The sequence below is a fragment of the Eulemur rufifrons genome, chromosome 2, assembly GCF_041146395.1.
Source record: "Eulemur rufifrons isolate Redbay chromosome 2, OSU_ERuf_1, whole genome shotgun sequence".
NCBI classification, from domain to species: Eukaryota; Metazoa; Chordata; class Mammalia; order Primates; family Lemuridae; genus Eulemur; species Eulemur rufifrons.
Window position 1 is genome coordinate 55,826,233 of NC_090984.1, and position 16,446 is coordinate 55,842,678.

The window sequence follows — 16,446 nt, forward strand, 5'->3', positions numbered from 1 at the left end:
CTCTCACTTTACAGATGAGAAAATGAAGGCTTAGGGAGCTGGGGAGCCTGCTCAACAGCATAGAGCTGGTGGTCCACAGAGCTGGGATTGGAACCCCACCATCTGACTCCAGAGTTCTTTAAACACCAGATACATTCTCTGTCTTTTCACGGTTCATTTCTCACAGTGCGTCCTGTGCAGCGGTCCTATCGAGTCCTGTCAAAGACTGGTTGCCTTTCAGACAATGTGTGTAACTACAGTGCCAGGGGCTACGGTCACCCAACACACACACACAGTTAACAGCTGAGTGTTATTTGCTTGGGAAAAAGTTGCCTGGAAAAGCAAATGCTTCCCCTTTCTAAATGCTTTTCACCCCTTTTCATCAGCAGCTGATCAGAGCCTGAGCCATGGGCGAAATGGGGAACAAAGACCCTCTCTGACTTCCTTTGTCTCATGACCTCAGCAGGTTTGATGAGCTTGGGTTTGTCTAGGTTTCCGTGTGATTAGACTTGAGTTGTGCCTTTTTGGATAGGTCCTGCTTAGTGCTTTACGTCGGGAAGCACACGGTATCAGTTTGTCCCATGACTGCTAGTGTCGACTCCATTCACCTTACTAACGTGATGTTCACCAGGTTTCTCTGGGGTAAAGTTATCATTTCCCCTTTTGAAATTAACAGTTAGTCTCTGGGAAGATACTTTGAGACTGTGGAAATACTCTGCTCCCCACTAAACTTTCAACCAACAAATCCAGCATCTATCGATGATGCTAACCAGAATCAATTACAACTATCATGGTTGCAAAATGGTGATTTTCTTACTCTACTATTCTTTCTGCATTTACTAGCTGGCATTCTACTCTAAGCAAGTCTTTCCCCTGCTTCCCTATTTATTTATTTATTTATTTATAGATGTGTTTATTTACTTAGCATCAGTGTGGATTCATGGATTTCTATTATTATTATGCTAGTTTTCAAACCGTCCCAGATTTGGCCAGTGAGAGTCTTTTCAAGCTGGCTTTTCTTTTTTTTTTTTTTTTTTTGAGACAGAGTCTCACTCTGTTGCCCAGGCTAGAGTGAGTGCCGTGGCGTCAGCCTAGCTCACAGCAACCTCAAACTCCTGAGCTCAAGCGATCCTCCTGTCTCAGCCTCCCGAGTAGCTGGGACTACAGGCATGCACCACTATGCCCGGCTAATTTTTCTATATATATTTTTAGCTGTCCATATCATTTCTTTCTATTTTTAGTAGAGATGGGGTCTCGCTCTTGCTCAGGCTGGTCTCGAACTCCTGAGCTCAAACGATCCACCCACCTCGGCCTCCCAGAGTGCTAGGATTACAGGCGTGAGCCACCGCGCCCGGCCAAGGCTTTTCTTTTCTTTTGACATGACTCCGTCATTTTTTGAGCACTGCCTTACTTTTAGACCTAATTAGATATTCCGGCTTATTCACCCTTGTACTTTCCCTGCCCTAGCTCTGGAATCAAGTATTTCTTCAAGAAGCCCCCCAGTTCCATTTAGGGATGTGATTTGAAACCAGGATCCGGGCAGTTGTCCAAAATCTTGATGGCACAGTGGAAATCCCTTTGAACGAACTCCCCGCTACTCACACGGTTCACCACTCCAGAAGGAATTGACAAGGAGTGGGTGTCTGGTTTCTTCTCATCCATTTTTTATACTTTTTTTACCCACACTATACCCATCAGTCCCTGCCTTTCAGCCCGTACAATAACAGTGGTGGGTAACTTTCATGCAGGCATGGGGAAGCATTATACTGCTAACCCTAACCCTAGCTCTTGGGGAAACACAGGGACCATCTTTGAAGGGAAGACTAGTCAGACCTCTTGCATTTCTTTTTGAATATAGGCCCTTATGAGTATCCTCTGTCTCCAGATCTTCTAAAGGAGATTTAAATGATGGTGCCTTACCCTGCTGGTGGCACAGGGGAACTCTGCCAGGGCTGACTGACAGTCCCACTCCATGGTACCAGCTCTCAGACCCCTTGGCGCTCCCTCCAGCTCAAGCAGCCGAACACGGTGCTGCACATGAAGAAGCCACTGTCCTCGCCTCCTTCCCCCTCACCTGTACCTCCCTTCCCAGCTCTGGCATGAACTCGCAGGACATTCTCTGCATCAAGTTGTCACATTCCCAGAAAGCCAACCACAGACCGAAGGGAATGAGCTTCACAGCGATATCCTCATTCCCCAAGGGAATAATCTGCAAGTCTGCCTTTTCTCCTTTCTGATATTAGAGCGATCCATGCCCCGAGTGAGCAGGAGATAGAGGCTGCAGCCAGTACGGGCGTTTTTGGCAGAAGTTCCTTCACTCCTGGCAGGGCCTCCCTACATAGTTGAGGTTGGGCAAAAGATACACATCATAAATTGCAGGTGGGATAGATTTTAATGAACATGAAAATGATGAAGCTTATTTTGGCATTTGTCATTTTCACTTCCAAATCTACCATAAAGAAAAAAATCTTTATACCAGACAGCTCAGAGGATGCAAGTGTTGTATAAACTTGTTCCTTACCAGAATTCTGTCACCTTCTTTTTTTAGAATCTATTAATATGTTAAAGTATTTTATTTAGAGCAAAGTGAATCATCTCTTTCCTATATTATTTTCATTCTGATTAAAAAAATCAAATAAATGAAATAACACAAGTAAGGTACCCGCAAATTCCCTTCTCCCTTTCTGCCTCCAGGTTCAGTGTTCTGTCTTTTATAATCTCAACAGAAGAAAAATAGAAATATGTCGAGCATGTGTCTGATATTGTAGAGCTCACTGAAGTCCACTATGTGTTTAAAATGCAGCAATATGTGGAAACACTTATGCAAACTGTGGTAACAGAGCCCTTTTCTCTCCCACCCCCCACCACCCAACATAACTTTCCTTTCTGCCAAGAAGTTTTTTTGGCAGTTTTTAAAAGGTTCAGTCTATTAAAAATGTTATTGGACAAATGGTTTTCCAATTGTCTTGACTGGGGGCGCTGACTCAAGCCACAGGAGGAATGGTTGCAGAAGTCAGAGAGTCTCGTTTATTTACATAGAGGATTGTTGTTAATAGTCAGACACTACTCTAGAGAATAGTTTGTGTAAAGTTCGTAAAAAGGGAGTTAGATACAAAAATAAATGGGATCAAATTGTTTGTTTTAAACAAAGGCTGTTCAAAGTGACAAGATGAGTTTCCAGCGCCCCTTGTGTTTTAGAATGTCGCATTTCCCTGTTTATGTGATTGTTGATGACACTGCCGTGCCTGGGGGCATTGCAGAGGACTTTATTAAAAGCTGCACAACCACCGGCTTTTCCCTTGTGGTCCATCTTTCTGACACGACAGTCCTTTCATCTAGTTTTGTTTCCAAAATATGTGTATGCAGATATCCAGGGTGCACACCAAATACTGCTTTCAAAATAGACAGCCACCAAATTTAATCCATACTTCTGCATTTGTGTTTTCTTTTCTCCTCACTCTAGAACAAGAAACTCCTTTACGAGAAGATGAAAGGAGGACAGAGACGAAAGCGAAGGGTAACGTGCGGCTGGCCGGGTTGTGGTTGAAATGCTTGGGGCTTTCTGAGGGGGGCAGTTGACAAGCTGGAACCCTTACTTGCTGCAAAGTAGCAGAGTGGTCCTGGTGACGAGGGCCACGCCTAGAAAGTCTGCCCTTGTTTCTGCAATGGTTTCCCTGAGTTTTAGCACGGGATTTTTAGTGAAAGATTCAGTTTTGTGGTGATTCTATCACCTCCATTCTATTCGGGAAATGTGTATTGCACCCCCCCACTGCGTGGGACAGACACAGTGTAGGTGAGGGGGTATGTCTGTCCTCAAAGGGTCTGCAGGCCAGTGAGGGAAACTGATCACACATCTGCACCAATTATATAAAGACACAGGGGAGGAACAAGGAAGTGCTGAATGGCCTGCTCAAGGCAATAATTTTGAAGGAATGTGGGAGCAAAAGATGAAATGAACAAACTTCATTTCTCCTACATATCTTTTTCCTTGGCCTGGCCAGATTGATGTAAAATCCAGTAGATTTATAATATTTGTTTGCTGACTGTTGAACTTACTGCAGGCTTAGTTTTTAACCATCCCAGGGCTGCCCAAGGTGGGAACTTGGTCTAGGTGTTCCACATTTAGCTACTTCCTCCACAGTGTTGCCCATGTAAAATGCAATGTCGAATTTGCTTTGGGTTTCCGATGCATTTATAGAGACTTAATAAGTGATCCAGGTCCATCTTGCTAATGCACCAGAAGGGCCTGGCCGCCGGCCTCTTTTGACAATCAGGTAGAGAGGAAAAAACTCTGCTAGTAAAGTGCTATGCGACAGTAACCATTTAGCTAAAATATATAAATCAACCATAAACCCGGGGCCACTGATTGTTTGTTCAGAAGAGCAAGTGGCTGGATCCTCACAACATTTGGGAATCTAGACAGTGGTAATTGTGGCCATTCTGAATAGTTTTGCCAAATCCAGCCAGGGAGTGTTTTAAGAGGTGTGGATTTTCTGGCCTCAGCATTGGCCCTCAGGCCCCCCGCAACAGAGGTTTTCCAAGCCCCTGTTCTGCCTGACAAAACACAGAAGACCCATGGGCCAATTTTCTCTTCAAGAAGTAGAAAATTTTTACATCTGGAAATAAATCTTCTTTTTTGGGAGAGTTAACGGAGTTATTAGGGGTTTTTCTCGGTGATTACAGCTTCCAATAGCAGCTGGTGACAGGAAGGGTCCAAAGGGTATAATGTGGTCTTGAGAGAACATCAAGAAATTCTATTCTAAGAGCTCGGAATACACATAATTTACCAGCAGGATGGCTTGAATATCTCCCCAAGGCACAACAAGAACATTTCCAAATAAGATCAATGACTGACCCAAAATGAATAACTTAGCATGAAGCTTTAATTGTCTCTACTTCCTGGCCCCCCATTCCTTCTGCCCTGACTCAGTGAATGACCATGGGTCAAGATTTAGGTCATTTTTCCATGAGACCGGTGATTACCAAAACTCAGAATTCTGGCTAAGATACATGTTATATAAAGGTTTTACTTTAGCCTCAACTTCCTCCATGTAGGAAAGGCTTAGAATTTAGGAAAAGAAGGGTCACTTTGACCCAGAGATATCAAATTCTTCCTATTCTCCAGCATCTAAAAAGACCCTTTCTCATGCCATTAAACCATGGACCTCTCTGGACTGGTGAGGAAACAGAAGTTCCCCCCACCCTCATCGTCAGGCCTCAGATATGGTGTTCCCATCTTGACTGAAGACCTTACCCACACTCTCCAACACATAAATCAATATAAAGAAATTATGTACTTCCTTTTTTGAAAAATCAAGTCTTCCTCCAATGAAGCTCAGCATCTGCTATGGGTTCCAGAGGACATCAAAAACAAGGATCCAGACCTAGTTGTTCTTTCAGTTGGGAAATGGGAATAATGTTCTCTGTTTGACCTAATCAGTTTCTTGCCCAAGTGAGAAGATGAATATATGAGTGCGTTGAGTTCTTCAGAGCATAATTAAAGCCAACACTTATTATTATCACTCCTAAGTGTTGGATTCAATACTAATAGTTTAACATTTATCAAAAAAGTTCATGTGATTGCTCCTTTCTCTTCCTCATTAATTTTCTTCTCTTCCCCTCTAACCTCTGGCATTTTCTGGGTCTGTGAAGTAGGACTTTCTCACATGAAAGTTCCTTACCAGGAGGGATTTTCCCCAAAGTTACAACCAGGCCTCAAGTGGTTTTATAAGATTTTCTATATTTGCTCAAATCCAATCCTAGTTTCTTCACAAATAAAAGGTCAATTTACTTTTAAATTCCTGCAAATTTTTCAACTCTTAAGCTGTAGCTTGTTAATATTTGAGATCTTATCTAAATAGTTTATCCATCTTTTAATACCATTTTTATAAGCACGAACATCTCTTATCTTCTTTTAACATAATAGAATTTCTAGAATATGTTATTATTCAAAAATAAAATGTTTGTGATATTAAATATAGTTTTTCAGTCCACACTTGTTCCACTCACCCAAAGATTCTGATATGATCCTCTGGGGGTAGGCCAGACCACTCTAGTTGACAAAAAGAATTTTCATTATTTTAAATATTTTAAAGATGACTTCCCAGCAAGGTGCTGTCTTCTTATAACATGTCACTCTTCAGATATGTATATGAGGACATTTCTCACTTTGTAACTCTCACCTTGTTTGTGATGCATTTTTGCAGAGTGAGTTAGCCCTTTCATGATTCGTGCTTTTACCAGTCAGGATGTGGAAGGACATTTACAAATACTACACTCAAGTTTCATTCCTTCTCTTTTGGAGAATATCTGCTAACTTTTCAAAAGAGTCCCAGCAGGCCATGTCGTATGGGCACGAGAGACGCCCTGTGAACTGCCTCCATTCGTTCATGGGAACTTAGCGTGCAACAGAATTGCTGGTCATTTGTAACTACAGCTTCTTTCTTATATATTTTGTTACATTATTGGAAAGCAACTTTAGTAAAAATCCTCTAAAACTTTTGAATTTTTTTCTGCTTGCTAAAGACTATTTTGCAAAGCTCCAATTACTAGGTCAAATCCAAACCTCAAAAAATAGGTAAGTATTAGAGAAGGAATGGGAAAACCTTTACTCATTCAGAATAGCAACAGATGAAAGAGATTTTGAGAGTATGGAGTCTTGAGTCAAAAACAAAGGAGACTTCCTGGTAACTTCCTTCTTTTCTTCAGCTTTTGAATTTGACTTAGGGAAGGTGGAAATGACTGCTAGGGCCCCTAATACATTCTCTTTGGTAGAATACTGGCTTGGAAGAGTCAGTCACAGCAACAGGATGATCTGTGACCAGTCTCCAGAGGCTAACTAACTCCCCCTTGGCCCTACTCTGTCTCCTTTAGAACATTCTTCTTGTAAAATAATTTAATGCGTTTCAGATTCCCTCTCCCACCTAAATAGGGCCATAGAATAACAATTGTCTTTCATATGAGGTTTGGTATCTAAGTCAGTATTGAGAGCTTATGAATTAGTTCACTTCAAATCTTTGCTCCAAAAATAATAATTAAAAAAAAAAAAAACCTCACATTGCATCCGATAAAGAACTCTACAGTTGTGTGACAAACACAGTTAGAGACATCTATCAGTCAGACAATGGTTCATACTCCACTGAGGTATCTGGAGTAATCGTTTGGTAGGTGGCAGGTATCACTGTTATCTTGTTGTTAACCCAATAGGCCAGACACAATTTTCATTCACTTCCTTTCTAGGATGCTTGTATCTGATGTTCACACATAATACCAAGCCATATTTTTTTTCAGAGTGTCAATCCATACCTACAAGGACAGAGACTGGACAATGTTGTTGCAAAGAAGTCTGTCCCCCATTTTTCAGATGAGGATAAGGACCCAGAGTAAAGAGAAGATGCCAGGTGGAAGCCCACACCACCTGTTAAGCCTCAGTAATGCTTCTGTGCACGTGTTACCAGAGCCCCCAGAAATGGCAGCATGTTTCTTATGTAGATAATTATGGACGAAAAGCAGCTGTATTTTGGTAGTGCGTGGCCCTTCCCACTGATGGCTCTGCTTTCTGCTGAATTAAAATAAGAGCGTTTTTGTTTTTTGTTTTTTTCAATGTGGATATGCAGTGAGCACTAAAATTAAAATGTGTATGTCAACAACAATAAAAAGCAAGACTGTGAAATGCTCAGATTTCTTGCAGTTATTTTAAACTGGTGTTTGGAGCTGTACTGATTCGTCCAAGTCTATAAAAAGCTGGCATTTGATTTTGATTATGTAGTTCAGCCCTTGGGCGTTGTTACACACCAATAAAGAGGGAGGTACTTGAGAGGAGGAGCTGACACATTTCACTTGGCTGCATCTTAATAAATACGTATGCAAGAATTGGCATGGGAAGTCTTTTCATTTAGAACGTTATAAAAACAATTTATTTGTTTCATAGAACAACCTTACTGACATACACAACTTTATCAGTTCCTAACAATAATGCTGTTACTAAATGGGGCCAGTACTATCCCCATTTTACAGATGGTAGAACTGAGGCCTGTTCAACACTCCATTGGGAACATTCGGCAAAATCCAGAAAGCGGAGACTCCACAGGATAAGTAACCTAGGTTTTTTCAACAAATAAATGCCAGGGGGGAAAAAGGTAGGGAACTGTTACACATGTTAAAAGACTTAAGAGATGTGTGAACCAAATACAATGTGTGTGGGTCTTATTTGTATCCTGGCTCAAATCAAATTAAGAAAAACATTGATCAGACAACTGGGGAAGTTTAAATAGTGATTGGATACTTGGTGATATTTAAGTGTTACATAATACTATGGCTGTATATTTTTAAAAGAGCTTTTATCTCTTAGGGATAAATATTGAATTATTTACAGATGAAATGATATAATGGCTTGGAATTGCTGTAAAATAGTCCAGTTGTAGTGATGGGGGCAGGGGTGGGAGGGAATTAGGAACATAGATTGATAGAGACAGGCCACACCTTGATAATTATAATTGCTGAAGGGTCTTGGGCACTTGGGGGCTCACTGTACTTCTGTTTCTATCTTTGTGTACATTTGAAATTTTCCACAATTAAAGGTTAAGAAGTAAGAGTAGATCATGCCCTGGAAATAGCAATGTAGGACAAAGTAGGAGGCTTTCCTGGATAAGGCTGTAGAAAATGTGAGGAAGTGAAAAGGGAGATCAGTAAAGAGAGTTTTCCCAGAGCACCATCGAAGGAAGTAGCAGCGGAGTCCATGGGAGAGAAAAATCTCGTTGGTGGGGGTGGGTCGACAATTGGATGGTGAGGGGTCAGAGTGGCTGGGAGGAGAAGGGGTTTTTGTGGAAAAAGGGAAAAATCTTGGAGGCAGTAGAGAATGGGGACCCCGACCAGGCTGATAGGCTCAGAACAGCCCTTTCTGGGTGGAACCTGAGCCACAGGGCAGGGTTGTTATCTCCCGTCTCAGTATATCGGCCTTTCCACAGTGCTCCTGCCCAGGGTCTTTGCAACAAGGAAGGTGTTTGTAGTCACCCTGGAGACATGTGGAGAACAAAAGAAAAGCCTGCTGGGCGCAGTAGCCAGAACGTAAGGCACCGGGTGCCAGCGCCATGGCCACTGACCCTGATTGGATTCCCACGTGGGCACGGCCAGCTGGGGGCCACGCCCCTCCCAGCGTGACAAGGAGTCTCCAATGGGGGTCATTCTAGAAGTGAATCTCCTCTGTTCTTGCTTCTGGGAGAGAGAGAAAGAAAAGTAGGTTGTTGAGTATTTTCTACAGTGGCCTTCAAAGTGAGCCACACGCCAGGTCACCAGGCTGAATCTGCCAGGGATGGCTCTTCAAAATGTATTTGCACCCGGGGATGCAAAATGTTCCAGGACACACCTGGGATTTCTGAGAGGACCAAGCTTGAAGTGTTTCTGCCAGGAAGTTGGGCCTGCCTGGGTTGGGCAGCTACCAGGAGGTGATATGATCTTGGAAAACTGGAGTTGTCCTCTTGATCTAGGGTCCCACACTCTGCCACACAGCAGGAAGCGCAGGACCATTCACCCCACACCTCCCAAGCCTCCTGGAGCAGGATTCTATTCCTGTGGCAAGCCTGCAAGGAGGACCTTTTCCTTTTTACTCAGCTAGACACCAGAAATATCCTTTCTCCTCCTCTTTCCTTTAAAACCTTTTAGAGATACTAAGTTTCTACCAAGACATGTCACAGATATCAGCCACAGCCACAGGCTTAGGGCCTGGGAAACAGAAGTCTCCAGGCCCTCTATCTGCCACAGAATCAAACGGTGATCACTAAGGTGCCATTGCATTGGCCCAGGGGGGACAGGGGAGCCCGCAAAAAGGGAACATTTACTTAAAACAGCTACATTGTCAGCTAGAGGAATTCAGTCCTCCTGGGAGGACTGTACGTGTAGGGGGGTGGGATGTGGTAGGAGGAAGGCATGGTTGATCACTAGACCTACTACTTTGCTGGTGGGAATGAACAGAAGAGAAAGTGAGAAGGAACAGTAGGGGGTGTAGGCGGAAAATGGTTGAGAAGCTCTATTTCTGAGGGTTCTTTATGAAATGACTTACAGAAAATACTGATGTAGGTGTAATGTGGGGAGAGGGCACTATTAAGAGACGGGAAGGAAGCAGCAGTGAAATGAACCACCGGATCCAGTGCCGGGAGGAGCCCGTGCCCATGTGTTGTGGGGACAGTGCAGAGTGCACTGGAATGGTAAATACAGACAGTAAGGACCTAGGATGCTGAGTGGGGCTAGGACTGCGCAGGTAGCTGTAGCTCCTCTTCAGAGCCCAGTTAACTCCACATCTGCAAAAGGGCCCCACTTCTAGACTCCAGTAATCTCATTATTCCCACAAAATGAAAACACAACAAAACTAAACAGACACTGCCCCTCTTCTGACACCCAAGAACCACAGCCTTGGTTAGCCAAACCTCACCTGGAGCCCTTTTCTAGTGATGGAGACAGGAGTCAGTGAACACCTGATTTAGGCGGGAAAGACCATGTGGCAGAGCATCTGAGCTGCATGGGGCACCAGGGGGCTCCCTGGCAGGTGGTCCCGAATCTCCGTCTTCAGAACCCCTGCAAACATTGTCTAAGAACCCCAAGGTACTTCATCAGTCTGAAGGGCAGGGCTGAGGGAAATTACTGGAGTCTGGTCAGTCACTACCGGATTTCTTGCTACCACACAGCCCTGCTGTTGGAGCTTGGTCTCACGTGATGCCCAGACACTCACCTAGTGGGACGCCAGATGCAGACCCTGGAACAGCTCACGTGGGGCTCCAAAGCTTGGGGTATGAAGCTGAAGGGCTCCTAATTCACAGTCACAGGACAATCCAGCTCCAGGAGCACATGGAGCTGCTTCAGCACATGCCACCTCCTCTCCTCGCCCCTCTCTCCAAGGACCAGCGGGTGGCTTTTTCAGAGCCTCTCCAAAGCAGACTAGGGCCCAGGACGATGGGATCTTACCATGCTACACTTACATAGTCAAAAGCAGCCAGTGGCCTTTGCTCCAGGATGGCTCCTCATTTTGTCTCTGCTCCAGGTGGTCTCCCCGCAAACGCAGGAGAGGCTGGCATTATAGGAGCCTTTCTTTGGGCACCCAGTTTAATCTCTGCAGAGGCCATCCCTGCAATGAACAGGAGGACGGCTGAGCACCTCTCTCAGGTTCTGTGGTGCAGTCACAAACATTTCATGAGTCAGGACTGTGCCAGGCATGGAGACAGAAATGATCTGTGAGCCTAAGGCACTCACACTGTAGCGAGGCTGATAGGGTGACCGGAGTTGCCCCATGGCAGGAACTGTGGGGTACAATGAGGACACAAAAGAGGGGCAGCTTAACCACAGAGGGTGGATCCTGAAAGAAAGCCAAAAGGCCACCCTGAGCTGAGTCTAGAAGGAGTTTTTCAAAGTCGGCAGTGCAAAGGTAAGGCAGAATATTTCAGGCAAAGGAATGTATGTGCAAAATCGTGGTGAGAGAGACAATGGTGTGTGTGGGAGTCCAGTTGGGTCATAGTTTAAGGGGGAACATGTAGGGGAGAGCTAAGGGGCAAGCCAAGTAAGATAGGCAAAGATTGTGTCCTATGGCCACACCAGAGTGTGGGTTTTATCCTGAAGGAAATGGGAGTTCCACGGGATTTCATAAAGGGGAGGGGAACTATCAAGTTCATATTTTAGAAAGACCACTGGTGACAATGTGCAGACCAGGCCAAAGGCTGTTCAAGTTTATAATCTAGACAAGACAGAACACAAGGAAGGGGGCAAGAGAAATAGAAATACTGGTTTCAGAGCACATAGAAATTCCAGGCTTTAGAGCACTGGGAGCTGTTTGTAAAGCTAGGTGGACTCAGTGCTGGGCATGTGGGTGTGTGTAATCCTGCTCATTATTTCAGAGCATTTACAGTTAACGCTAGAAGAATATGGACTCCAACAGATCAGGTAGATCTTCCTCCCAGAAACTTTCACCTAGAAGTAATAAAGTCAAGTCAAAAGTCGCTCTTCCCCCACATCAGGTAGCCCTGACTACTCTCTCAAGGCCCTCCTCCGTGGGCTCTCACACATACTTCCACACAGTCCCTGTAACAGGGCATACTAATCAGCATTACTGTATTTACAGAGCAGGTTCTACAGACGTTCTGTAATCCTCCCTCCTTGCATGTTATATGTAGATGAAGCAATTGAGACTGAGAGGTTACGTTAAGTAGCCAAGACTCCACAACTAGTAAGTGGCAGAGTTGGAACCTGAATTTAGGTCTCTGGAACTTCACAGGTGACACTCTCCCCTGCACCACACTGCTACCCACACTTATTTGCTTACTGTGTGTCGCCACATTCTACTGGGTTATAAGCTCCTTGAGAACTTAGACTACATCTCATTTTTCTTTTAGTCCTGATGTCTTGCATAGGGCCTGACAAAGGCAATAACTGCTGAATGAATGAGCATTATGGAACGTTTTAAAGAAGTCATAAAAGGTTAATCATCTTAGACTATGCGTATCACTTCTCACTTTGGTGGGGTTTGAAGATTGACTTTAAGTTGTATATAGGATTCTCAGGTCTTTTTAGAATCAGGCAATAGAACTGCCCCTTCTCTCCTGAGTCACTGCCCAAATGTCGGCAGTTCAGTAAGTGTCAAGGCGCAGAGTTCCTGCCAAATACCTCACTTTGCTGCACATCAAGGATGGCCACACATGACTCATTTATTAGCGAGGTAGACGAGACCAGTGTAACGGCCCCGCTCACCACGAGGGCAGATCTGTGGGCAGCCACAGCCTCGGGGTCCGCTATGGGTTTTCACCAACCGGTGCCTTGCTGACCATGGGACAGCCACGTGGGCAGCACAGAGGGCGTATGCCAGCCCTTGACTAATACAGAGCGCTATGGCAACAGGCTTGGGAGTCAGAACAGAGAGACTTTGGGAAACGTTGGCCAATCGATGGGGAGCTTGCTTGGAGGCTAGAAGGAGAATCCCAAGGATGAGTCAGGGGAGTGGGTAAGCATATCTCAAAAGCAGCTCTGGGACATTATTTATGAAATCTTTGGAAAGTCAGACCTACCTAGCCGAGAGTATATCTTGAGAAAGTAACATTCCCTGAAGTCTCCTGAGGCTTGGGTTTTACCACTGGCCCAGGCCTGGCAGGATTTAGGGGTGCTTGGTTTTCACATACCTGACTTCCTATTTCTAAAGGAATAAAGAGACTTTACCAAGATTTTGTGGCTGTCAGACTGCTCTCCCAAAATAGTTTGGTGACTTAATTGTCGATGAATCAGAAACATGTGGACCAAATTTCTTTCTAAAATGCACATGGGTTTGGCAATTAAAAGAAAATGTAGCTGGGTGCAGTGGCTCATGCCTGTAATCCCAGCACTTTGGGAGGCTGAGGCAGGAGGATTGCTTGAGGCCAGGAGTTCAAGACTAGCCTGGGCAATATAGTGAGACCCTATCTCTACAAAAAAAAAAAAAAAAGCCAGGCTTTGTGGTGCGCACCTGCAGTCTTAGCTACTTGGAAGGCAGAGGCAGGAGGATTAGTCAAGTTCAGGAGTTCTAGGTTGCAGTGAACTATGATTGTACCAGTGCACTTCAGCCTGGGCAACAAAGTGAGACTCTGTCTCTAAATAAAAAAAAGAAAATGCATACAATATAACAGATTTGGTGGGCAGAAAGCCCTGTGGGAAGGCAAAGTCCACTGAAAATTATCATAACTATATAGTGAAAGAAAACCTGATTGCTAATGAGCACAGAGGAATCTATGAAGAAAGCTGGCAAAAGATTTGTGGATGTTACACCCTGACGTCTGAAGTTCCTAAGCAAGGCAGGGTTTTTGCAATGATTCTAGGAGAGACATATCTTTTAATTTGGGTTTAAAAACATATTAACTTATAAGTCGTAAAGAATCTTTCAGAAAAGAGCTGTCACAGGATGGGCTGAGCTAAACAGACCCAAAAGCCCATCCCAATAGACTGAGTGTTCTATTGTCTGAGGAATTTAATGTGGAGTAGAACTTGTTGATAATCCATTCCTCCCAACAGAAACCAAAAATACATACACAGGAAAGAAAAATATTTGCAATAGCTCTTAGCAGTAGCAACTGCCCACCTAAGGAGTGAGAAACATCTTAATAAAACCGATTTGGTAACTTTAGTCATTTCCCCACAAGCAGAACATCATATGGCTTTTTCATCTTTTGGTGTGTCTTTCCTTGGTAGGGCTCATCACAATATAGTCACAATACCGTGCATTTATTCACTCAGCAGTCACTCATCAAGGACCTATTCTAGGTGCCAAATGTTGAGCGATGCTCTGGGACTGAGAAGTCTTATACAAAGATGTATAAGATATAAGCTCTTCCCTTATACAGCTTATAGCATGTTTGCAAAAATAAATCTTCCTCTATTTGTGCATTACTATTATATACTTGATCTCATACCATCACAGTTTAACAGAGTAGTTAGGCATAAAACGTTGTAATTAGATTTGCATTTGACCCTGGGTTCTGCAACTTAAAAGTTGCGCAACCATAAGCAAGTATAATAATTCTCTCTCACTACATCTTAGTACTTTCATCTAACCCACAGGAAAGGTAAATCATCAAATTGATTCCCTGCAATATAGCACCTGTATTAAATCTTGATTGAGATGCCAAATTCAGAATTGTCAGATTTCAATGCAAGAAACAAATTCCTTACTCTGGATATTTTCCAGATGAAAGGGATTTAATACAAAGAATTATGTGCTTACAAAATTATTTAAAGATGTGGAGAAGCATGAGGCAGGGATCCACGGCTGGGCTTCACCAGTTCAAGGTCACCAGCATAGCTGGAATCCAGAGGTCCTGACATAGTGGCTGGTGTCACTGCCACCACCACACCACAACAGCTGATGCATGATACCCTCAAAGCCACTGTCTTGACACAGGAATGATGAGTTTGCCTGCAGTTACCATCTCTCATAGCAAAAATAGGAGCAGAAAAATAGTTTTTTTTCTCTTTATCCAACTTCAAAATTTTGTGGGAGTGCACCTATTTGGTGTTCCAGTTTGCTTCCAGAATCCTACCTGCCAGGGAGTAAGATATCATCTATATTTTTCTATACAGGGGTAGCCAAAGCACAGGTAAGTTGAATGATATGTCAAAAGTCAAAGTAGAGCCCAGTTGAACTGCTCTCAGTTTAGCCATCAATTCTCTATCTTATAATAGCTCCAAAGGAGAAAAGTATAAGGAGGATTTTAGAAACTATTTTTTCCAGGCTTCTTGTTTGATAAAATAAGAAAGAGTCTTCTTAAAAAAGATGAGTAACTGCAGCAAAGATGTAAATCGAAATCAAGTTTAATCATTAGTATTGACCTAGGAGCTATCACCCTGACATACACCCCAGATATACAATAGTATGGATGAAACAGCTGAAGAGTTTTTCACTATGCTTTGACTCTTTTGTTTTTGCTGTTGATTTTTGGATTGGGCTATTAGCTTATTTATGCTCCACAGCTTTTGGAAGATTTCCATCTAGATAATGCCATCATAGAGAGTCTGGCGGGGAATCATGCATCACATTTAGATGGCACCAGTTATCTAAGAAGGTCAAATTACTATGCAATTAGTCAATCATACCCAAGAACACTCTGAGAGAGGCTGGCATAGGAGAGAGGGAGGTATTTTCATTGTAACAGCAGATGAACTCAGGGAGTGACAGGCCCTAATGGAAGAGCCAGAAAAAGAATGGAGAGATGTCCCAATACTCTATTTCCCTTCCCCACACTGACAACCCATGAAAAAATTTCCAAATCCCTTTTTACATATGCCCTGACTATTGATTCATCAAAGCTGTCTTCAATAGATTCACAACTCAAACCACATTGCAGCATTTTTTTAAGTAAAGGGGAGGATTGAAAATGTAAATATAGTATTTCTTCTATTTTTGTAAATGGATGTGTTCGATACCAAACACTGTCAGCAGCTAATACTTTTACTCTGTTTGCTAATATGCTCAGATCAACTGGGCACACAACAAAGACCTGTAACATTCCCGAAAGAAGTATGATCAGACGCTTGCACAGGCAATTTGCCTTCTTTGCTCACATCATAAGAGAAAGAGCTTCTTCTGGATATGTTTTATGAACACTAAACAGAGTAAACAGCTTTTTCAAGAGGCCAAAGTGTTTTCCCTTTCCCTGATTCATTGTGGATGCCTACAAGAGTATTTCCTTTTAAGTTAAAGCAATTTACAAATTCTTCCTGCTAGATCAATTTACATATTTTTAACACCACTATTTTAAATAAGTAAGTTTTCTTTTTGAAAATTCACTTCACTTTGTCTTAACCTTTCTGTGATTCTTGGGAGAAAAGAAGCAGAGTTCATTTAAAACACTCTTGTTTATGATGGATGAAACCACAAACCTTTTGTGATGTTAACCCACTCACAGAAAGAGAATCTGAACTTCAGAGTATTTTGTGTTTGGAGAGAAGGCTCACCAAGGAAAATGG

The 16,446-nt window shown here is 43.2% G+C and overlaps 1 protein-coding gene across 4 annotated transcripts in view; it reads left to right on the plus strand.

Annotated features, from left to right (window-relative positions):
* SCG5 (secretogranin V) overlaps window positions 1–7,849 on the plus strand; it is a 52,515-nt gene extending 44,666 nt beyond the window's left edge. For 2 of the 4 annotated variants that reach the window (XM_069462015.1, XM_069462025.1), the window contains exons 5-6: window positions 3,443–3,496; window positions 7,270–7,849. In XM_069462015.1, the coding sequence (XP_069318116.1) occupies window positions 3,443–3,496; window positions 7,270–7,365 (150 nt within the window). In that variant the 3' untranslated portion in view covers window positions 7,366–7,849. The remainder of the gene's footprint in view (window positions 1–3,442; window positions 3,497–7,269) is intronic. The other 2 variants (XM_069462034.1, XM_069462043.1) reach the window with 1 other exon arrangement.
* The last annotated feature ends 8,597 nt before the right edge of the window (window positions 7,850–16,446 follow it).